At 43.0% G+C, this 24227-nt stretch overlaps 1 protein-coding gene across 1 annotated transcript in view; it reads right to left on the bottom strand.

Moving 5' to 3' along the window:
* Positions 1-569: 569 nt before the first annotated feature.
* The window catches only part of KCNN3 (potassium calcium-activated channel subfamily N member 3), a 279573-nt gene continuing 255915 nt past the window's right edge, over positions 570-24227 (bottom strand). Inside the window, exon 8 of the mRNA XM_069218215.1 lies at positions 570-5831. Coding sequence (XP_069074316.1) covers positions 5535-5831 — 297 coding nt within the window. The 3' untranslated portion in view covers positions 570-5534. The remainder of the gene's footprint in view (positions 5832-24227) is intronic.

The raw sequence follows: 24227 nt of genomic DNA on the forward strand, positions 1-24227 counted from the left end.
CTCAGTGGCGGACTTGTTTCCTATGTTGTTGGTTAGTGTCAATACAAGGATGCCTAAGCGGGTCAATTCCACTGTTGTTCCATGTCTGTTCTGCCCGATGACCCATAAAGGGCAGATGACATCTTAGTAGGTAATTTTCATTTCTACTTTGCCAGGATAGTATGTTTCTCTTTTGTTATGTGTTCTCTGCCTCTTCTCTACTTACCAACCCGCCCAGTTCTTCCATTTGTGGTCATTCTTCCTTACAATTTGCACAGGCTGGCTATTTGCCCTGGGGAGTTGGTCCCTTGTGGATGAGTGTTTTCTCTCTCTCTCGCTCCTTTCAGCATGCTGGTCAGTTCCCCAAAGGATGCCTTTGAAGGTCCACCTTCTCTCTCTCTGTGCTCCCCTAGTTTTAACATCTCCACTCTTGGTTTCCCCTCTCGTTCCCCAAGATTGCTGGAGCACCCCAACAAACATTTTCCCATCACAAGAGTTTAGGCCTAGCATCACCAAGACAGAGTTTGCTCACAAGTAGACGTCAACCACCACCACCAGACGACAACAAAATCAACCAAGAGAAAACCATGTTACAGCAATATCCTTTATAATATAATGATATATTTCATAGTTAAAATAAACTATTAGGATTTACCCTATTCTTAAAAAAAGCAAGCAGTACAGAGGCTAGATGTAAATTGGTAGTTCATAGTGTCCAAGACGTCTTTATATAAATGTTTTAGTTCTTGTGATCTTCACAAAGTCTTTCTTTCATCATCTTCTCATTTTTCGACTTTCTTATGCTGTGGAAGTCGTCGACATGAGCAGGAAGATGGGTCAAGAAATGAGTCTAGAGTCATTCCTATTGGGAAAATAAATGCCCAGGCATCTGAGGGGCATAAAATACTTCATTCAAAAGCCCAGACTTGGAGTGTATCTCTACCTTTCAGGAGTCTAACATTTCTTAAGGACTCTTGGAATGCACAAAAGTTGAAGAACCCACTTCTTAGTTGTCACTAGTGTACGCTGCTCCCTGACATGGATCTTGTATGTGACACCTTGGTTGTGTAGCTTAGAGCTTAATTCCTAATCCTAGATGTTTCACTTTAATATGCCGTCTTAGTACGTGATGTGTGACGTTAATGGCAAACTCAAGTCTGGGAGTGTTTAATGTCAATATCTAACTTGGTCCCAATGGGTTTGATTTCAGTTATACATTTAGGGACTACTGATTACAGGACCAGAGAAGCCAGCCTGGTGCATGACTTCAATATCCATACGTTACTGACGAGTAGGGTGGCTTATGCACCTTGATCGAGAGTTGTGACATCAGCTGCCAACTTGTGACCATTGACATCAGTTTACATGGTGGAGCCCTTGACAAATAACACACTAATTCATTTATAAAAACTCATTACATGGACAGGGCTTTTCTATTTAATGACTTGCTCACAGGAAGCATGGGTTTAGTTTTTACTGTCAACGCAAGTACTAACTGCAAACCTGATCTGTAATCTGCCCTTCGTGTCTTACTTCTGCAGACTGGTCACTAGGCGTATGGTCCTCTGTGTGCATCTCAGAACCTAGGGTTTTATTATTTGACTGAGGTCCTTTAGCTTGACACTTGGCAGTATGTTCTGAAGTAAGTGACTTTACTGTCTTTAACCAAACGCTGGAATACTATGCATCTCAGTCAATGCAGCCAACATTTACAGCTCTTATTTTCCTCCTTGTGCTTTATCCTTCTGTTGGTTCTCGCTGCAAAGGCCTCCTGTGCTATTTCTCTCCTGTTTCCTATAAATGAGGTGGAGAAACATGGAGCCTGCTCCAGAATCCCTGGAATCTCAATCGCAATGTGGTTATATTGGGAATATTTACAGCTGCTGAGCCACAGGGTTACCTTGAGATTTGTCAACTGGCCACACACAGGGATGCTGGGGTTTCCATCACCACTGATGTGTTAAAGCCAGTTATTTATAGGTCCGGTTGAGTGTCATTGATGAAACAAAATGGTCACTGATATGTTTTTTTACTTTAAAGCCAATGGAGTATAGTGTCAGAGTTGTGTCAGAGTGATGTGATCTCATGGTTTAGATAATCTGATTGAATATCAGAGGTCAGGGAGGTTGGCATCAGTGATACAGAAACTGGGTTTTAGAGAGGCACTGAACAAGTGTCAGGAATTGCTTGATTTTACTGAGACCGGGATGCCAAACTGAGTGTCGTGCTTGGTTGTTGATGGTGGCAATTATGTTTAATCTGGAGAGTAATTTGATGTCGAGAGTCCATCATGCATGAGCCATTGTTCCTTCTCCTACTTAGATGCCGCCATTGGTCCTAAACTCTGACCCCATAACAGCCCTTCTGATACACCTGAAGTCTAGAGTTCCACCACGGTCTTATAATACAATTCAATCTGGGAGGACAAAACAGGTTTTCCAAGAAGGCTCATATCACAATCATTGCAGAGTTCTACCAATGTACAGCACTACTGGATAATATCACAATGCTCTGGTGCTGTACAATTCTACATCTCTACTGAGACATATAAAGGCAATCACATTCAACAGCTCAACACATGCCTTTTGTTGTGTGCCTCCAACGAGTGAGTGAAAAAAGGTCGTTATTAGATTGACTGTCATAGGTATACTAGCCAATAAGCATTGCCCATGCAGTCCACAAACATCATAATCACTGACATCTCACACTCCTTGGCCAATGAAATTACCTCAATATCCCAGACAACAATACCCATCACTACTGGTATCCGACACAATCAATAAGCATCAGTCTGGAAACCCAACAAAGCATAAACGTATGCCTCAAGCACCCCAAATGGATGAGACTCTGAAAACCATCTTTGGCATCAATAAACACCAGATTTGTGGTCACACAGCCTATAAACTTGCAGTATCCAAAACAAAATGGGAAATATTTATAGGCCGGATATCTACTTAACTAATAAACATTATCTCGGCCAACTTTACACAACCAATAAATATCACCCAAACCTTAAAGTTATCCATTGACTTTCACAGTTTACTGCATAATTCAAACCTGGAAGGCCAGTCCTCCTACTCCAGATCAATCTTTCAGTAGTGAACCACATAATCACCTCCTGCATCTAGGGACGTCACTGGTGACCCTCAGAGAAGAATTGTCGTAAGCTCTGAGAAGCCATCAGAATTATACTGATGCTGAAAGATCCTTTTATAAATCCAGTGCCTTTGACACCACTCTGGCTTTTGAGTGCTCGATGTAGCACAACAAAACCTTCTGTTCTGGGATCCCACAAAGATTTTCCAATGACCCAACACTCCTAAGTATTTGGTTTTCTATCAATAGGTCAAACATATTCACTGTTTTTTTAAGGCATGAGGAGGGCCTCTCAGTCTGTGTGGTGATGTAGTTATCGCAGTTTCTGGTGTGTTGGCTACTTGTAATAGGTCCAGTGTATGGCACAGACATAGGCCCTAGGCCCCAATTACAGTCAGTGCGATTAACTGTGATGTGTTTAATAACTTCTGTATAGATTAGTGTGATAAGCACCACTCTCCGAGCATTGCCCCTCAGTAAGTTCAGCCTGTAAAGCTCTGCTGCAATTTATTGGGTGTGTTGGGTGAAGGGGTCTGCCTAAATCCACATGGGTGCTGTTTATCGCACCTGGTAAACTCCTAACCCTGCAGTGTCTGAACGTATTGGGTGGGATAAATATCATACACTTTTCCGGGGAAATTGTAATCGGGGCCAGAATGCGTGTGATCATCATATCCTTGATGTTGATATCCCAGAATCAGATCTACTGAAATTAGCACCATGATAGTATTGAGATGGGATGGCGTGCGCTTATTTAGAGGGCATGGCATTCTGCTTGCTAATTTGTTTGAAATCAAACACAGTCAATAGACATGGCACCAAGCCATTCCTTGGTGGGGAGTCAAGTGCATGGAAGTCATGCACTGAAGTTGATATTAGGTTGCAGAGCATTCATAGTTATCTAATATATCACTGCAATGAAAGGGAAAGGCACTTAAAAGCCTGGATGGTGTGGCACCAAATAAACACATTGTGTGTAATGGCAGGTTAAAAGGCAGAACATGGAACATGGTAACATGTGGAATGCAGGCATCCGGTTAAAAGGCATGGCACAAAACGTATTACACCATGGAATGGCAGACATATGGCTTCATACTGCTAATCATATGAGCAGTTGATTGACTGGAAGGCATATGATGATGCAACATTATGTAGAATTTGTGGCTAGGCAACATGGTATAAGACATAATTGCGTGAAATGGTAATAAACAGATTTGAAGCCCTGGACCCATTCCCATGTCTGAATGATGTACCAATTGTTTATATGAAATGTATGGCACCAAAATCAAATTTTTTGTGTCCTTGTACTGGCCGGAAATGTTGGAATGGAAGCCAACAACACCACTGTAATGAAGGACAGATGCGTATCTGTAAGGCATGACATAAACATGTAATTGTATAGAATACCCATCAACAGCCTGAAAACTATGACATTCAAACCATAGGAGTGTAAGAGTTGTTCGGATGAATGGTATGAACCAACTCCCTAATTTGTGGGAGTGCTTTTATTGGTTGGAAAACCTGGAAATGAGAGGCCAGAGATGTCAGTGTGTGGCAGAGCAGCCATGTTTCTAGAAGGTATGGCATATGACATGTAATTATGTGGAATCGTTATCAAAAGCCTGAAAAAATGATCAGACCTAAGTTTGAAGGGCACAGCAGTTGCTTGGATGTAAGGTATGAAACCAGTCACATCATGATATGGGACATCAGTCCCCGACTACTGTGAATGACAGCAATTTAATCCCTGTTCCAAAGCAAGTCTAGTCCCTGGTGTCTTGGGTTATTTTTCTACCCAGCCAGCCTGACCTCAGACTAGATGTTAGAATTGATAGTCAATCACATAGCGAGCTGGCATGTCCTTCAAAGTGGTCACTGTTGTTCTATGGGTGTCACCTGGTTGGCAGGCACAACAAATTAGTCCTGGGTACTAGAAAGCAGTCATTCCCTAGAGATCTACTTAGAGACACAATGCAACCTCTAGATACAGAATTATGCGGAAAAGTGCATAGGACCAGACTCCTTTTTTCAGCCCCCTCCTTTCTTGCCCCAATCTTTTGCATTTTCCTTCCTGGTTTCGGTGAGAGAAGGATGAAGGTTCCTAGATCCGCGTGACCAAAGATCCTGAATCTCTCAAAGGAGTGTCAATCATCCACCTGTGCTTCTTCCACTGGAAGACCTGAGAATTGACAGGAGTGTGCATTCCCCCATCCACCCACTCTCCACCCTGACTCCTCTGTGCTATGCCGCCTGCAGCTATGATTCCTGGTGTCGGGAGAGAGCTGTGTGTGCAACCTCTGGGCTCCTGTTCTGGGATACATCTGAAGATGTCATGTCAGGACTCCTTGTGACACTGATTTATCTGACCCTTTCGGAACTGGGTAGAGAACCAGGAGGACTCTTAAGACTGTGGAAGGCACCTCGTCCCATAAAGGGGGTGAGGAGTGTTTACTATCGACTTAGCAGCTGCTGGAGCTGGTGTAAGGGGTCGGGAATGAGGTGGAGCTAACCCCGATGGGGCTGTCAGTCAACAGGGTAGGTGGGGTTCCCACGACGGCACCAACCCCTCGCGCCTCCAACAGTGCGGTCAAGAGTTGCTGCTGTTGTGTCCGTAGTGAGTCTACAATGAGTAGCGGGAGAGTGCTGAAGCTTGAGGTGATCTGTTCCAGTTTCGACTCCAGGCTTCCGATCTGCTTCTCTAGGTCCTCGCTGCGGTCGTTCAGCTCCGTGATGAGGTCATAGATAACGCTCTGCATCTGAAGGGTTGAAACAGAAACATTTTCAGCAATCAATGGACATACAAAGGCACACATGCATCAATAATTTGCATATGCATTGCTATGTATTTGTGGGACTCAAGGCTGTATTAAGAGGACCGGTCAGTTCAGCATTCAGCTATTTGTTGGATTTTTTGCAATCCCATTCTTGGTTGATAGCTTTGAGCTTTCTCCTAACTGCAAGGCTTTGTTGGAGCTAAATGACTGCATACGGTGGTGGTGCTGTGTATAAAGAGTTTGCATAGCCATACTACATCAAGTACCTGAAATGGTGGTGATATTTTTAGATGGTTGAAACTGATGCTACAAGAGCTGTTGACCCCCAACATGTTACTTCATTAGTTGCCGCTTACTTGTATCATTAAAAAACCTTAGTTAAGGCCAGCGCAGGGGAGTACCCGCTCCATTGCTTTGGTCAAGTGGACACTTTCATAAAGGTACGAAATGAGGTGATAAGCAAATTCCAGACAAGTTCCACATTTTGACTCCTGCTTGGCTATAGTGTGTGATTTGAGCTGTGTGTCAGCTAACCGGGACCAAATTACAAACTTGACGTTTTTTGTTGGTTCACCCTATGCCCTTGAGATGTTGTGTGTCCCAACATCCCTTGGAAGTTTTTGTATCCAGTGTCTTTCTCTAGCCACAGGCCTCACCAGGCTGTTCATATGTGCTGTGAGTGGCTGTGTGATACTAAGGCCTTGCCATTTGTGTTGTCCCAAGTTTATAATGTAACGCATTACTTTACCTGGCACATGACCACTCCTGACAACACCCACCAGCCAGATTGCACTGACCTCTACTAGGGAGAAGATGCCGTCCAAAATGGTGGTGTTTTAGCATGCTTAAAATTGGTGAGTGGTCTTGCACGATTTCAAGCAGTACCATGGCCAGTTTAGGCAATATCATGTCATGATGGGCTTTTCTGAAGCAGTACAGAACTGAACACCTGTTAATGCACCTGAGTCTGTAAAGTGAATTATTTTAACACTAATATTTCCTCTGAGTTAGTTATTTATTTAGTGCACATTTTGTTGGAGTTCAACTATTTTAGAACATCTGCAAGGCTTTTCACTGCACATTGTGGTAACTCTGTGGAGTCAGTTTTACTCTGAGTGGTAACTGTGCAGACTCAGTTTTAGTTCAGAAACATCTGTGTATATGCAGAAAGGTATCCCAGGTGTCATTAGGAGTAAGCATAGGTGCATGGTTATACCGAAATGAACTAGTGAAAGCAATAGTCCATGTGATACTTCACTCTATCTACTCTGGATTAGCACATGCAAACCTGTGGTTTGTGTTTCTCACCTCTTTATTCCTCCAGGGTATGTTTTAATCTCTTAATACTGCTAATGTACCCCCAGAGCTTAATTTGTGCCTGTGCTGGTAGGCAGTAGGCTCAGGAATTCATTTCTGGGAACTCTGACTTATTATTCGTCATGACTTTGACCAAGATCAAGGGAGAAAAGGCAGAAAAGGGAACAAGGAGGAGGAAGGGGACAATAGGAAAACAATGACAAGGAGAGGAGGCAGGGGGTGAATAAGAACCTGAAAGAGTGGAGACAAAGTGTGCACCATAAATGCTAATTTAAGTTATGGTCTCTGCCACAGGTTTGGGCTGAGCAATGTCTTAATTAGTAAAACATCAGAAACAGTGGTATTTTACCATCCCATAGGGAAATAGTTGTTTGACATCGCACTATTTGAAGGAATTTCCAACCTTTGGCTGAAAATGTAGTAACGTTTGATGAAATTGCCGAAATAATTACAGAGTACAGCACATTAATGTAACAGAAAGCAAAATAAAATAGCAAAAACATATCAGGGCAGAGTAGAAGAAAAGAGTCAACACAGAATGCAAAAATAACATTAAACACCTCTCCGTTCGTCAGAATGCAACACAACAACTATGCACAAATATTCTTACTACATATTGCCACGTCTACAAGTCTGCTTTCATAACACAGTGGTAAAAGCTGTTTGCGCCTAGAACGCCCTTACATACTGCAAAACATTTGTAATGGAGTCAGTCAAAAATGTTTTGTGGTCTGGTGTGGGCGGTGTAAGAAAGAGGCATGAAGTGAAATCAAGACGAGAGAACCTTGCAATGCAGCAACCCTGGCATTCGGCAGCAACCCTGGCATTCGGCAGCAAAATTCGGCAGCACTGGCAGCGAGCTCCTAAGAAAAACTTTGGCATTAAGATATAAAGGCTTCTCATTGTATCACCATAGTGATGAACACTGATTACCGGTGTGTGTTCCTTAGCGATAATTCTGTGTTGTTCATGTACCAAGTTACCTGTCTGTCAAATAGGCGGTGTGCTGTAGACGACTGATGATCAGTGGTCTAGTGAGCCCAAGACCCTGCAGAGCAAGAGGAACCAACAACCTACCCCGGCACCCGGAGTATTTCTTGGGAAGCGAAGTTAGGGCCTGATTTAGAACTCGGTGAACGGGTTACTCCATCACAACAGTGACGGATATCCCAACCGCGAAATCTAAATCCCATTAAATGCTTTTGGATTTAGGTTTCAGCTGACGGGATATCCATAACCCTTCTGACGGAGTAAGCCGTCTGTCGAGTTCTAATTTAGGCCCTTAACTGCAAAGACACAGCTGCCGCCTTAATACAAAAATGACATTTTCACAATATGCACAAGTGACTAGGGATGGCTGGTAGTAGGTGTATGTGAAACTGCTGCTGTCTGTACATATTGTTAATCATTGCAGCTCGGATAGGTCTTAAATGAACTATGAACACAGTCTGGATCGCGCCCCTCCAGAGGGTGAATTACAGCACTGATCCAACAACACAGGGGGTCTGTGCACAGAGACCAGCTCATTTGGCTTGTGGTGGAATGGAGACTCTGTCATTGCAAACTTACATGATCAGAACAATATCTACTGCTACTACTGCAGCATATAGATGTACGGGATTCTTTGGTGGTGCACAATCCTTTACTTTCAAAATGATTGCAGCACTATAGTTATGGTCGAAATGCAATGACCCAGATTCACAAACACCTTGCGTTGGGTTTGTGTTTCTTTTCGAATGCAAACCTGATGCAAAGTGTTCAGGTTGAGTTTACTATATAACGCAAACCGTGATTTGGGTTGGATAGTAAATCAAAGGAGTGCAAAGATGCACAATGAGCTGCATTGCGTTACTTTGTGTCAAATGAGGGGGGTGCTTGTGCATACTGATGCAACCACCCACAGGTTTTGACACAAACCCCTATCGGCAAAGAATTGTAGACAGGGATTTGTGCCAAATCCTACACCTCATTAAGGCAGGTGCAACAAGGAGACAGTTTTTAATTTCTCCTCATTGTTCCCACTCTGAATGTGGGCTGCACTGTAAAGCACACATGCAAAGTGAGAAAAGCCTCGACGCACAGTTTTTGTACAGGAAGGAACCCCTTTAAGCAACTTTACTTGTTGCCCTGCAGCGCATGACTTCTTGATAAATATGTGTCCTAGTCCATTGGGAAATCCATTTTTATCACTAATAACTTTGGTCCCCTTTGTGAAAATTTTGCAAAGGCTTTTTAACTATTTGCTTCATATTCATACTTTGCGTATGTATTTTGTATAGAGTGTTCAAGGGGTGCAAAATTAATATGTATTCATAATTTTATATAGGGCTCTTTTTAGTCCTGGTAGTGTCAGTGTGCTTTACATATAATAAAAAAACAGTAGACCATGGTCTCTGAGATAATTACATCGAACAGTTCAGGAATAAGGAAAACAAAAGTTGGAACTTCAGTCCATGCTGCCAAGTGGAACACATTGGAAAATATGGGGGGAATATAGTGGCTGAGATGAGATATGGGGTAAAAATAGAAACAAAACAAGCAGTACAACTTTAATGAAGTGCTAGAAAGGCAGATAGAACAGGAAGGGTAGAGGATGAGATCAGAGAAAGTCTTACATTTTTCTGAATGGAATATATTGATAGTTTTCTTGACATCTGAAGCCTTCGGAGACAGAGATTTCCATAAGGAGGGTGCAGCGCCCAAAAAAAACCCAGATCTGGTCGTGGCACAGTGGGATTTGGTTTAGTTTGTACTCACTTGTACATCTTTTATGTTTTCTCCCTCTTGGTTCCCTTTCAGGTTCAGTGTGTCATTGCTGTTTCAAATGCCGCTTTACTCAGCTTTGCTGGTTTGCGACTAAACCTTGCAGAACACCAACGGCTTCTGGACGAGGTTCCTCTTACTGTCTAGTGCTAATCAAATCAAAATTATTGAAGAATCTTGTAAAACCTTCTATGTGTATATTTATTGCTGCATTTATGCATATATTGCTTCTCTTACTCAGTGCTTTAAATGGGCAGGTACTCTCCGGTGCTGAGTACCTTCACTTCTTTAATTTGAATGCGTGAGAACCTGCATTTTTCAGCTCTGCTACAGTACTTTTAATGGGAGAGTACCTGCACTTCTAAGGAACACACAGGTACTCTAAAGAGTGAGTACCTAGACTTCTGTATTTCCATTTAAAGCACTGTTCTTACTGTTCACCAAAGTTCATCTTCACAACCTGGCGAGGAAGCCTAGACTATCCTTAGCTATGTTTTGCTTTCCCACATTTCCCTCCATTACCCCTCTGACTGAGCTTTTTGATCGCTTTGAGTATGCATCTCAGGGCTGGCGGGAATGGTTCGACTTCCATTTGAATTTATCTATTTTATTGGAATCCTGAAATAAAGTACTTGGTTGTGACAGTGCAGCACAGGAAAGCAAATTAAAGAGTAAACTAATTTGGAAGTTCATGGTAACCAACAGTGCATTGCATGCGAAAAGTGAGAACCGACCAAAATGAAGTGGAGTATCTCATATAGGAAGACATATGAGATTGCTGGGCAATCGTGCTAGACTGTTGCTGCAGCCAGGATCCAGAGATTGGACTATTATCTTTTCTCTTTTGGAGTACTACTGTCACAAGACACTACTGGAGGACAATCTGTATTGCAGGGAAGAGTTCAGAAATCAAGTTGCCCACTTCCTCCCTCATCAATGGTAATAAGCAGCACATTATACTCTGTGCATCTGCACATATGACTTATCCCATGGCATTTTTATGTGTATTCTTAAAGAAAAGGCTTCTTCCTAAAAACAACATGATGCAGGGGGATTAACGAGTGACTAGGTCCCAGGATGGCTATTTCCCTGTGTAAATATTTACATGTAATCTTTGGAGGAGTAAGTGAGTTTTTCTCAACGTTTGGCCTGCAGTAATAAACGGATGGATGTGTGTTTATTAGTACAGTTGATCTAAATAAGATATGTTACTGGGCCACATTTATTTTGGCTGCCATGGCGAACATAGGTGTGTGAATGTGTGTCTATGTATATGTTATTTATATAAAAATCGTGCCTTTCCATGCAGTTTGTTTTTATAATTTAACTGCTAATGTTTCATTTATATTTTTAATGACGTTATAGAAGTTGTCATGAATTATGTAATATCTGGGGTTAATTAGCAATGCATGGCGAGGGAGCGGGTTATAGTTACCTTAGGGTGCGAGTTATAGTTACTTGAAATAACTCTAACTATAACTGCTGAATTTCTATTGTTTCGTATGAGTACATTCAGAACTTAACTATAACGTCCCTGTAACGTTTGGTTTTTAAGCGAATTTCAATTTTTTAAAATTGTTTTTCCAAACTATATCATCCCTGTAACCTTTGTTTTTTTCAGTAAATTTCTATGTCTTTTTTACATAAAGTAATTTGAATTACTCTACGTTAATCCAACCACTTCCGCACATGGCCTGCAGGCCAACACCCATAACCACCCAACACCGCGCCACACTCGGCGTGAGGCCAGGCCCTGCAGCCAACACACATAACCACCCAACCCCGCACCATGCATGATTGAAGGGCCTGTCTCTCTGGGTGTGAGAATAGGTGTGAGAGGGTGTCTCTGGGTGTGAGAGTGTCTGGGTATGAAGAGGGTTGTGTGAGGGTCTGAGTGGTTCTGTGAGTGGATGTGTGATGGTGTGAGTGGGTCGGTGTGTGGGTGTGTCAGTGCCTGAGTGGATCTGTGACTCAGTGCATCAGTGTCAGAGTGGGTCTGTGAGTGGGTGCGTGAGGGTCTGAGTGGGTCTGTGAGTGGTTGCATGAGTGTCTGGGTGGGTCTGTGAGTGGGTGCGCTGGGGTCTAAGTGTGTCTGTGAGTGGATGCATGAGATTATGAGTAGGTCTGTAAGTGGGTGTGTGAGGGTCTGAGTGGGTCTGTGAGTGGACGCATGTGGGTCTCTGAGTGGGTGTGTCAGTGTCTTAGTGGATCTGTGAGTGGGTGCTTAAGTATCTGTATGGGTCTGTGAGTGGGTGCGTGAGGGTTTCAGTGGGTCTGTGACTGGGTGCATGAGTGTCTGAGTGGGTCTGTGAGTGGGTGCCTGAGGGTCTTAGTGGGGCTGTGAGTGGGTGCATGAGGGTCTGAGTGGGTCTGTGAGTGGGTGCATGAGTGTTTGAGTGGGTCTGTGAGTGGGTGCATAAGGGTCTGAGAGGGTGTGGGAGTGGGAGAAAACTGAAAAAGAGAAATTGAAAGAAAGAAAGAGTGAGAGAGAGATAGTTTTTAGGCTTGGATGAATGATATACTTACAAAGAGGTATTTCTGGATATATTGAAAAGAAAAATGTATTTGTCAATTAAAAAGACTGATATCACCTTTTATTATGAACCTTATGTTTTTGGAATAGAAAATAAATTAAAGTAGGGAAATGACTACAGACGCACCTGAACTAGAACCCTCAACTTTCAGTGTGAGGGTCTGTGACCTTAATCATTATGCCACAGGTAATTAAAAAAAACATGTTTTGAGTAGTTATTGCATGGAGAGACCACTGCAATGACTCTCTCTCTCTCTCTCTCTCTCTCTCTCTCTCCCTCCCTCCCATCCCATTATGGGATAAAAGAGAGAGAGTGACAGAACCGCGGGGTGCCTCAAGGCCCCGTGCTCCTAGCCAGCTGCCCATGTCATGTGGGAGCCAGCAATGCTCCCACAAGCAGTGAGCTGCTTTTAATAGTGAGTTATAGTTACCTTAGGGAACAAGTTAGAGTTACTTGAGGTAACTCTAACTATAACAGGTGAATTTCTATAAGTTCGTACATTTTAAATGTGGGCCTAACTATAATGTCCTCATAGTGAAGATCTGATTGGCTGTCAGCACTTCAACCAGAAAGTGATGGCAGTCATCTTGGGACCAATATACATGATAGCACCCCTTTGAAATGCATTGTAGTGAATGGCAGGTTTTGAGGGTCACAAAAAGGAGAATGTATAAAGGGCGATAAGAAATTTTAGTTACAATATAAATCATTTGTTATTGGTACCATACTAATTGTAGGAATTGTGGTGTGTTCTAAGGTGATTTTACCCTGCTGGGATTTCATGAAGCATGTTTGAGAGGAAAATGTTTTCTCATTATTTTCGCATAGAGGTAATTGAAGGTGCTCAAGAAGCTAAAACGAGGAACACCTCCCTTGCATGCATTATGCCTGGTGCAGGTATAATGTGGCGTAAGGGCTTACAAAGTGGCACAACGATAGCATTGCGCCACTTTGTGAATATGTTACAGGGAAATTGCCTCCTTTACCCCACTTTACCGTAATAAAAATGATGCTTGTGTGGCAGAAGGAGGTGCAAGGACATGTTTTCAGTGAGTTGTAAAATATCTTCCTGTTGTACTTCCAAAATAGGCAGCCTGTCAGTTGATTTCCCTGTGTTCTACCACAGCCTCCGAGAGTGTTCTAAAGGACAACTAGAGCACTAACAGTTACACTCATAACAAAAGTGTGCCACACCTGAAGCCATCTTGATTAAATCAAACAGGTAAAACGTAAAATATTTAATTTAGAAAGGAACATAATGAGGGGGGTCATTTTGTCATAGAAATTATGGTTAGTCCTGTAAAATGAAAAATTAGGACACGTTTTGAGTTATAAAATACCTTCCTGTTGTACTTCCAATAGGTACCACCTGTCAGTTGAATCCCTTGTGTTCTACTGCAGCCTCCCAGATTGTTCTAAAGAACAACTACAGCGCTAACAGTCTCACTTATGACAAAAGTGTTGCAGTTAAGACACTTAATTTAGAAAGGAACAAAACGAGGGGTTTCATTTTGTCATAGAAATGATGGCTAGTGCTGTAGATACAAAAATTAGGACACATTTTAATTAACTTTTCAAATATCTTCCTCTTCTACTTCATTAAAACATTCTGACATGTAGACTGAAACATGCACTTTCAACACCAGCAGCAGACTGCCAGTTAACGCCCTGGTAATCAGCAGTTTACTACAATTTTCTAATGAGCAACTAAATTGCTCACATTTTGAATTTAAGCCAAAAGTGTGGCACATCTGATCGCCATCTTGATGGGATTGAAGTGGAAAACTGAAAGCATTTTCCACTGAGGATATTGCAGTAAATGGGGAGATTAAGGAGCTTCATAACAAATAAGTCTCCCAAAGTGGCCACCAAAGAAAAAAGAGCCAAAATGTAGCACAAATAACACCCAAATGAAGCCCAAGTATAGCCCAATGACAGCAGTGTGCAAAACACTTAGGCCCATATTTATACTTTTTTTTTGCGCCGGATTTGCGTCATTGTGTAATGCAAAAGTGGGGCAAACCTACAAAATGTAATTGTATTTTGTAAGTTTGCGCCGCTTTTGCGTAAAAAAGTGACGCAAATGTGGCGCAAAAAAAGTATAAATATGGGCCTAAATTCTTCCGTTTTATAGCAGTTTTATATAGCGCAATCTTGACCCAAAGGTTTTGGAGTGCTGTACATGAGCATCAGTTACATCACACAAAGATACATTCCTTTTGGGCTTTAGGTATGGGGAAATTAAGTGATATGCCCAGAATCACAGGATGCCAAGCTGGCACCAAAACTCGAACCTAATGCCCCAGTTGCAAAGTCTGTTCATCTGGCCGTAACTCCGCATCCCCTCCCCTAATGCGAAACATATAATCATGTGATGAACTGGATAAAAAACATGTCCTTGTTTAAGTTTTTTAGTGCACTAACCATAATTTCTATGGAAATAAGACCCTCTCATTTGTATTATTTCTAAATGAAATGCTTTAAGATTTACAATCTTTATTACATCAAGATGACGTCAGGAGTGCCACACTTTTGTAATAAATATAGAATGTTAGCAATCTAGTTGTTTATCAGAATACTGTAGGGAGGCAGAGGTCCCAGGGTCATGGACTCAGATAATTGAGAGCAGGAAGGAGGGTGCAGAGGCAACAAGTTGACCACTCTGGGCAGGTGGGAGGAGCAGTGGCAGCCCAACAGACAGTCGACGGGAGGTGCAAGGGGGTATTGGCAACAAACCAACCATGAAGGATAGGCAAAAGAGGATGTGGAAATATAACAGACCATTGAGGACAGAAGAAAAGGCAGTGGCAGTATAACCATACATGCCAACAGACCTGATTCAGGCAGAAAACTCCCAATGTTTTCGAGCACAAAAGAGCTTTATTTTATGTACCTCCTGCCTAATCAATTCCCCTGTTTTTTTTCCTCAAAATCTCCCTTCGTACCAAGTTCAAAATGTTGGCAAGTATGTACATTGGATCATGGAGGGCAGGAGGAATGGGGTAGGGACAAGGACTTGGATAACCTTCGCCATGCACTGCTAATTACCCCAGATATTACTTCACTCATGACATCTTCTATGACATCATTGATGATATCACTGTAACAAATGCAGTAAAATTACTGATGAGAAAACTGTGCATGGCGGAGCTGCGAGTTATAGTTACCTTAGGGCACAAGTTATAGTTACTTGAATTAACTCAAATTTTAACAGCTGAATTTCTATGATTTTGTGCATGTAAAATCTAAACCTAATTATAACATCCCTATACCTTTAATTTATTAGTAAATGTATAAATGTATATATCTACACACACACAAACACAGGGAAACAAAGATCTAGTGACATTATAGTTAGGCCTTGAAAAGATACAAGCATTAACGTTAAAAAACAAAACAAAAAAAACACTGAAATACACCAGTGATAGTATAGTAAATCAGGGCTCTATCAACAGAATACTGAAGGTCCACCTGCCTGTAAATGTGGCAGGCAGACAGAGGATTAGGCGGACAGTGTATTCTGACACATTTGCAACTAAGTATACTGTCTGCCAAACCCTAAATCACTTATCACTTTGTACATCCTTGTCCCATTGTGACTCTCTTATACCCTTGTCACTCCGAGAAAGGATTTCTGGAGATCTGAAGAAGTTTGCATTTTTTCTTAACCAGTGTCATTTACACTTTTTATGTGAATCTACGGGTGTCCCAAATGACCAAACTAAAGTATCCTTTGATTTGTCGTATTTAAGAGGGAATATTTCATTAGCAGAGATGAATGATACTTTGCTACATAGTTTGTCTGTCGTTTGGGAGCAGATGCTGAAATTGTTTGATATAAAGTGATATCCTCTTGATGAGTTATTAACCTTGAAACATTAACGTCACTATTTGTTAAGCTATTTTACATTTGATTGCTTGGTAGCTGATGATGTTTGGTTAGAAGAGAAAAGGGTATTCTCACTCTATCATGGATTAGGAAGACTTGGCACAAGCTTTAAAACCATCCACTAAGTATTCTGAGGTCGTAGGTCTAGTGGTTCAATTAGAACATTTGTACGCTGAACATCGTTCAGAGAAAACTGAAGTCTTAGCAGTATGGCCTAGCTAGAGGAGAACAGATTCGCAGTAACTTCAGAACCCGTTGAGCCAACTGATCTTAAGTTACTCATCTCAACCTACCAACGTCAGTGCCGAGCAGAGTGCTAAGTCAGATGGTGATATGCTGTGCCTTGTTTCCTCTCCTCTCTCAGTCCCTTCCCCATTTTCACTACTGGCCCACACTTTTCTACAATGTAGAGTTGGTGGTGGATGTGGTGTGAGATGGAAGAGTGCATCGCTCCCTTTGGATTCTAATTACAAAGTTAGTGCTTTCTGACAGTATGTCTGTCTCACATCCCACTGCCCTAGAGTGCATTACCAGCAGGGGCTGGAAGCTACCAAAGACTTTGGTCTTTGACCACATCTTGTGCTTAATATCTATGCTCAGAGTTCCCGGCAAGCATGGTCTGCCACCTGACCCCAGAGGTTCTCGGCACAAAGAAACCCTTGGGCTGTGCCCTGTAACTAGCACTCATGCAAAACTAGGAGATGGTGCTGACATGCTCCATAGGCCGCTTTCATCAAGGCACATTGAATCTCTATGGCCAGAGGTTTCGCAGATCCAATTAGCCCCACCAAAAGAGATTGTATTGTCCTACTAACGTTGAAGGACTTAATTGGATCGGTATCCGAGCACTGATCAAGTTGTGCTGTAATCTTTGCTACTGGGCATGCTACACTCAACAACACTAATCCTCTTCACTAGCTCATACCAATGAGATCGGCTATCTGCGGTACTATAGGTGACATGAGCAGGGCAGAGGGCATGCTTCTGATAGAAGCGAGCACCGAATTCTCTCTAACCGCAAAAATATTCTGCTTAAAAAATATTGTAACCCAAATATCATCTGTCCAAATATTATGAAGAAAAGCACATTAGGTAGGCATAAATGTACTATTCTTAATTCCACATTATTGTACTTTAAAGACTATTTATATGGATATAAGTACTATATATATAACTATCTCTCTCTCTATATATATATATATATAACAAGAGAGAGAAAGCGAGAGAGGGAGGGGGAGAGACAGAAGTGTGTGAGAGAGAGAGAGAGAGAGAGAGAGAGTCAAGTTACAAATAACTGGTGTTAAGTATAATAAACGCATAGATAACTATTTATACTTACTGCCACAATACGTTTCTAGTAGATATTCTGCCTATGATATTTTGGTAGCCTGACATTTCAAACTATATACTGGTAGCATCCCTTAATTAGTACATGCTGAGGCAGCCTGTAAGGCCAGGAATTCCATACTTCATGGGTAGCTCTCCGTCATGTACACTCCTTCGCATCTGACAAACTTGATCTGGGCTCATTTCTATTCTACATAGAGTTCTAAAGCACATGGCTACCCGAAGGCTTCCCAGTGCCAGCCAAGCCACAATCATACACCTAAGCTTCAGCAAGACCAGTAGTACATAGCTATTGATTAGGAAACAACCATGCTTTTAGCTGATTCTTGAACACAGGTTTATTTTCCACCAGTCTTAGATTGATGGGCAGCAAGTTCCATATTTTTGGGACTAGATGGGAAAAAAGCATGCACCCCACTGTGTTCTTCATATTTGCAATACTTTCAGAAGTCGAGCCGTGGTTTACCTCAGTGCCCTGCTAGGAGTATAGGGCACCAGAAAGGCCCTCAGCAGTGAGGGGACTTTTGCATGAAGTCCTCTATTTGCTAGACATGATGCCTTGAACTTCACCCGTTGCTCAATGGGAAGCCAGTGAAGGGAGACAAAGGCATTCTTAGCTGAAATGTGTTTTGGAATATTGAGCACGAGCCGAGCCGCAGCATTTTGAATGACCTGTAGCCTTTTTGTCACATCGTGATGAACCTAGGTATAGGGAATACCCATAGTCAAGATGCAAGGGGTAGAAAATCTAAGATTTTGCTACGAGTTCTAGGGATGCCATAACAAGCTTTCTAGCTTGTATCTCCATAGAAAGATTTGTCAAGCCACAACCCCAGGCTTTTAATGGGGGTCCTGGTGATTGGTGCATTGCCCAGACACTCCAATGTTAGCAAGAACTCCATCAATGTTTAAACAAGAAAGTGCCCTCTTGAGGAATTAGTTGGTGGAATGCCACTAACTGCTTTCCTACATTGCAGTGTCTGAGAAATGGGGATTATCTGTATTATTTTATCCCAGACTGGGGAACCAAAAGCAGCCCTTGAAAAAACTGGATATGAGCCCCTTGGCTTCTTGTGCTATCTCTCTCTTTTCATTCTTCCATTCTCTGTCTGTTCTCCCCCCCTCTCTAACTTCTGTCTCTTTGATTGCTTTCTCTCTACCTCCCCCATTCCTCTCACGGCCTCTCCTAGTCTGCCACAATTAACATCAGGGACCGTGCAGCAATAACAGAGGCACCAAGAGCGGCCCTGGGATTTCAAAACCAGCCTCCAAAAGATCCAGCCCAAATAAGAAATGCCCTTCCATGGTGGAGCAAAAGGCCTGTCCGCCCCTGCTAACCAGCTTTCTGAACCCTGATCTTGGGATTAGCAGCTGGTCGACACACGGACATGTATGTGCAGTGCTTAACTTGAGCTGGTGGTTGCAGGTGGTGGGCACTGGAACTTATTTTTGGGGACCTGGACTTAATTTGCTTGACCAGGCTTTGACGTGGAGGAAAGGATAGAAAAGTAAAAAAAACAGGGAAAGGAGGAGGGAAAAATAGGAAAACATAGACAACTGGGGGATGCAGGGATGAAAAAGAATTTGTAAGAGTAAGATAAAAAGACGGGAAATGTATGGTGGAGGGAGAAAGATGTGGCCTGTGTTTTAGACAACCCCACGATTCTGTAGTGATGGACTCTTAACAAAGACGTAGGAACCTTGCCTTCAAATTTTTAGAAATCAAGCATTCTCAGAAGAAAAAGTGAAAAACAGATGTTGTGGCACTGCGGTCCCTGCTGAATTTATAATTGAAATGCTGATGAAGGAATAACTTGACATTCCAAAGTAATATTTCCTTTATACGAGATGAAATCGTCGTAGGAAAATGTGTAAATATCAACTAGAAAGAACTTTGCACAAATTAATCTCCAACCCGTGTGGAAGGGTTTTTATAAAATTGTACAGAACTAATGACATTAAACTCGTTCAAATACAGAACTACACTGGCAATGGAAGTGAAATGCAAATTTGCTACTTCATAGTCAGCAAAACCTCAATTCCTTTTCTTCCATTTGTCGCCTATGGCAAGGCGGCGTCTGTAAAAAAAAAAAAAAAATACCACGTAAATGTCCTTTTACCATAATTATTATTAGGGGTCTGTGTGTTTTAAAGAATTGAGTGAACTTGTGCGGCTGTTCTGTGCTTTCAAGTAGATTGAATAAAGTCATTTGGCTCACGTCGGATGTTTTCCCCTTCACACACGCTCCACATATCTTTTTTGCTAAACTGCCTTGCACAGAGCTGAAAGGCAATTTGTGATTTCTTCTGATATAAATATTCTACTAAAATGGTGCAAAGTTACATTGTATTATCGTAACTGGGCGATGTAGCCCCTGTTTGATGTAGGCCCAAAAATTGCCAGAATAATTGCTGCCATGCAGTGAAAGGTGGTTGTTCATCATATGTTTGGCAATGGGCAGTGTTTGTTTTTATCCAGTGTTAGCCTGTGGCAAATGTGCCATTCAACCTTGATTGTGGGGGGGGGAAGAATGTAGCTGGGGCTCGGTCCCCTTTCTGCCCCCCTCTAGAAACAACATTGATGACACACGGTATGTATCATTATCTCTCATTTATGTTGGCCCCGCAGTATTTTCATGATAGTCTGATGACAACCAAACAGTTTCGGCTTTTCCATCACAGACCAGAGTCTGGTTCAGGTTATGGTGCATATGGCCCGACAGTCCAAAAATTTGTAGATGAGAGAACTTGGAGAGTTGGCCTGGTGAATGAAGGCCTCTGCTGGGAAACTCATTCATACTGGTAGAGTGAGTACTGCCCAGATAAGCCTTTGTAACTCACTCACGGCATTACTGGGAATCAGTCAGGCTCTCATCACCCAGTCTCCCTAACAGTGCTGCAGTGAAGCAGTGGCCAAATTCTGCACCTTTAGTAAGAGTTTTGTTTGATTTCGTTACTTGATTTATCAACAAAGACGACTCCTTCCATAGTACACTTCTGAGCTGGAAAGACAGTTTCGCTTTGGCACTGAAATGAATGAGTGATGTGCTGTGCATGTCATTGCTCCAGCCACACTAGCCCCAGCCATACTAGCCACTCTAGGCACAGTCCTGCCATAAAGACTCTTGAACTCTCTGTCGGTATAATCAAGGGAGAGTTAACCCACCTTTCTGATGCTGAAGGCTGTTTATAAAATGGACTGTATCCAAATCATGTATAATTGTGTCTCAAAACTTCCAGCTGAAGAGTCAACGTATCACAGTAATGGAGTAAAACCGTCTCTGTGGTATGTCCAAGATGTGCATGTGCAAAGCTGAAGCTTTTACATTGGTATTTTTAAGAAGCATTGGCAAAGGCAACAGGGCTCAATTATAACTGAAAGTGCATGGATGCTTCCATCGATCAAGTCACTCATCCATTGGTCAATGCACCCATTCACCCAGAATCCATCCACTCATCCTTGCGTTATTGCTTCTATTCTTATAGTCCATTGACTTACTCTTGCATTCCCCCACTTGCTCATCCACCAACTCACACACACATTTATTGATCAAAAAGAGACAATTTCACTTGTAAGCCAGATCTATTAGATTTGCTGCTAGTATTTGTGGGGTGTGAGAGTTCTTCCACTAACGTGAGATCGTTACTCTGTGAAGGAAGTGACAGTGCTGTCAATAGTAGGTAATCGCTGCTCCGTGAGGGCTGCGAGAGCGTTGTCTGTACAGAAAGACATCTAATGATGCTCAATTAAAAGCTACATGCTGTGTCCCATCTGCAGTCTTACAAAAGCACTACTTGATGTTCCATCACCAAATCCTAATAGGAACATGAAGAGGACAATGTAACCATGCTCGAGACACCACAGGTAGGCCATCAAAGCCGTAGCAACGAATGAACAAATCATGAGAGCCAATGGCTGAATGGGCGTGATCCAAAGCCCACTGCATGTACTACTTCCTTTTGTGCTTGTCTACATGATTGATGGCATGAAGTCCTAAAGTATTAACTTGTCTGTAGCTAGACCTAAAAATGAGGAATTCTTTTTTGATGCATCTCACAAAGGACAGCTCTGCTCTCGCCACTACACGTTTATATATCTTTTAATCATATTTTTTAGATCTAGAAACACAGTTCTGATGGGCAAGAAGAAAAAAAATATATTGAAGACAGTGAGGGAAAAAGGGTGGTTAATGAAAATTTTGGAGAGGCAAGAAAGTTGGATCTCTGTGGGAAAGAACAGAGATGAAGAGAAATGGGGCGAGAGCGGATAGATGGAAGTGCTGAGGAAAAAGAGAGATGAAAGGAGTGACCTGGGGTGAAAGCGAGAAAGAGAGAGAAGGAAAGATGTGAGAAAAAGAGATAGAATTATCAGATGCAGACCGCAGTAGGTGATAAGGGATAGAAAAATAAGGAATGGAGATAGCGAAGAGAGAGAAATATGAGAAGGTGAGGAGAAGGGTCCGAGTGGGGAAGAAAGCAATAAATGATGGACTGAAAAAGAGGGAAAGAAGGAGGAGGAGGTAAGGAAAAGGAAGCAGCAAAGGGACAGAAAATAACAAAATAAAGAGCTGAAGGGATTGAGGTGGAGCAGGACTTGGAGCGGGTGAGGTAAGGTAGGAGATGCAGAAGTATCAGGTGAAGCCTGCGTTATATGGTGCGACGGGCACGGCAGAGAATGGCACAGAACACTTAATAAATAGAATTGGAAAGAGAATGATCGAGACCTTGAAGCAGGGACAACGACCTAGAGAGAAAAAAATAAACGGGGCAGAAGAAAAGTCCATGGAGCCCACGGGGGCCTCGAAGGAGAGAGGGTGGAAAGGGGCAAATATGCAGGAGGAGGCTGGAAAGGAGCGAGAGAAGTGGTTCACGGGCGGAGGTGATGAAGTCAGGGAAACAAGGCAGGTGGAAGCCGTCGAGCGGGGAAGATGTCATGGTACCCGACTGCACGGCATCAGTAATCCCGTTGCCTGGTGACAGGATACCAGAAACACCCCCTGGCCAGGCAGAGAAATGTGGAAGCTGCGTGACTGGTCCCTGGACAGAGCAGAGTGTGAGTCAGAGAGAGGGAAAGTAGGTGACAAAGGTAGAGAGAGGGAGAGAGCTTGGACAGGAGAAAAAGGGGAGGTGGGGTAGAGGTATGGACGGGGCATCGAGACAGGAGGAAAGCGAGAGGAAAGGGGTAATTGTGTGTGTATGAGAGAGAAAGAGAATGAGTGGCCAGGCAGCAGCCTTCACCCTGCAGTGTGTCACACCACAGCAGCCGAAGGCAATCATGCCAGCCCTCCAGTGGGATCTGATAAGAGGGAGCGCATTGTTTCGGATCCCCGGGGTGAGGCCCCAGCCTTTCAGCGCAGAAGCTGCCAGATCTCTCCTTCATGGAGACAAGTGGCACCTTCAGCTGTCCCCTAACACCACCGCCGGTCCCCGACGCTTCCGCCCTGAGAACTATTAAAACAAAACCCTATTAATCCAACAGAGATGAATGGAAGAAATATATTTCCGCCCCCCCTCTCAATGCAGCACAGATTTATTTAGCCGAGGGAGTACATGAAATGTCTCATCTCCTCTGAAGCCATCAAAACATATGTTGCAGAGGTGACATCTCCCTCGCCCCAGTCCTTCTATGCCGACAGAGGACGCATGTCCCTCACCCACTAAGCACGACAGCGCTCTCCCTCGCACCGTCTATCTAGCACCTCCCCCTCACCTCTGTCAATCCAACGCATGGATCCAGAGAAGAGGACACTTCCGCCTCTCCACTGTCAATCAAATATATGGATCCGGAGCACAGAGCCCGCCTCCCTCACCTCTGTCAATCCAACATGGAGACATGAGTTCAGAGCACATCCCTCTGCCTCTGTCAATCCAATGTATGGATCCAGAGAAGAGGACACTGTCAATCAAATATATGGATTGTCAATCCAACACCGAGATATGGGAGCTTCCAGCACATTCCTTCGCCTCTGTCATTCCAACATATGGATCCGGAGTAGAGGACACATCCACCTTTTTGCTGGCACTCAAACATATGGATCCGGAGCCCACCTCCCTCACCTCTGTCAATCCAGCACCGAGCAATGGAGTTCAGAACACACCTCCCTCACCTCTGTTAATCTAATATATGGATCCGGAGCTTCAGAGCTTGGAGCACACCTCCCTCACCTCTGTCAATCCAACAGCAAGATACGGCGCTTCAAGCACATTCCTTCGCCTCGGTCAATCCAACATATGGATCCGGAGCAGAGGACGCTTCCACCTCTCTGCTGTCAATGAAACATATGGTTGGGAGCTCGGAGCCCACCTCCATCACCTCTATCAAGCCAACACCGAGATATGGAGTTCAGAACACACCTCCCTCACCTCCGTTAACCCAATATATGGATCCAGAGCTTGGAACGCACATCCCTCACCTGTCAATCCAACAGCGAGATATGGAGCTTCAAGCACATCCTTTTGCCTCTGTCAATACAACATATGGATCCGGAACTGAGGACATTTCCACCTCACATCTGTCAATCCAACACC

Source organism: Pleurodeles waltl, chromosome 12 (assembly GCF_031143425.1).
Source record: "Pleurodeles waltl isolate 20211129_DDA chromosome 12, aPleWal1.hap1.20221129, whole genome shotgun sequence".
Taxonomy (NCBI): Eukaryota; Metazoa; Chordata; class Amphibia; order Caudata; family Salamandridae; genus Pleurodeles; species Pleurodeles waltl.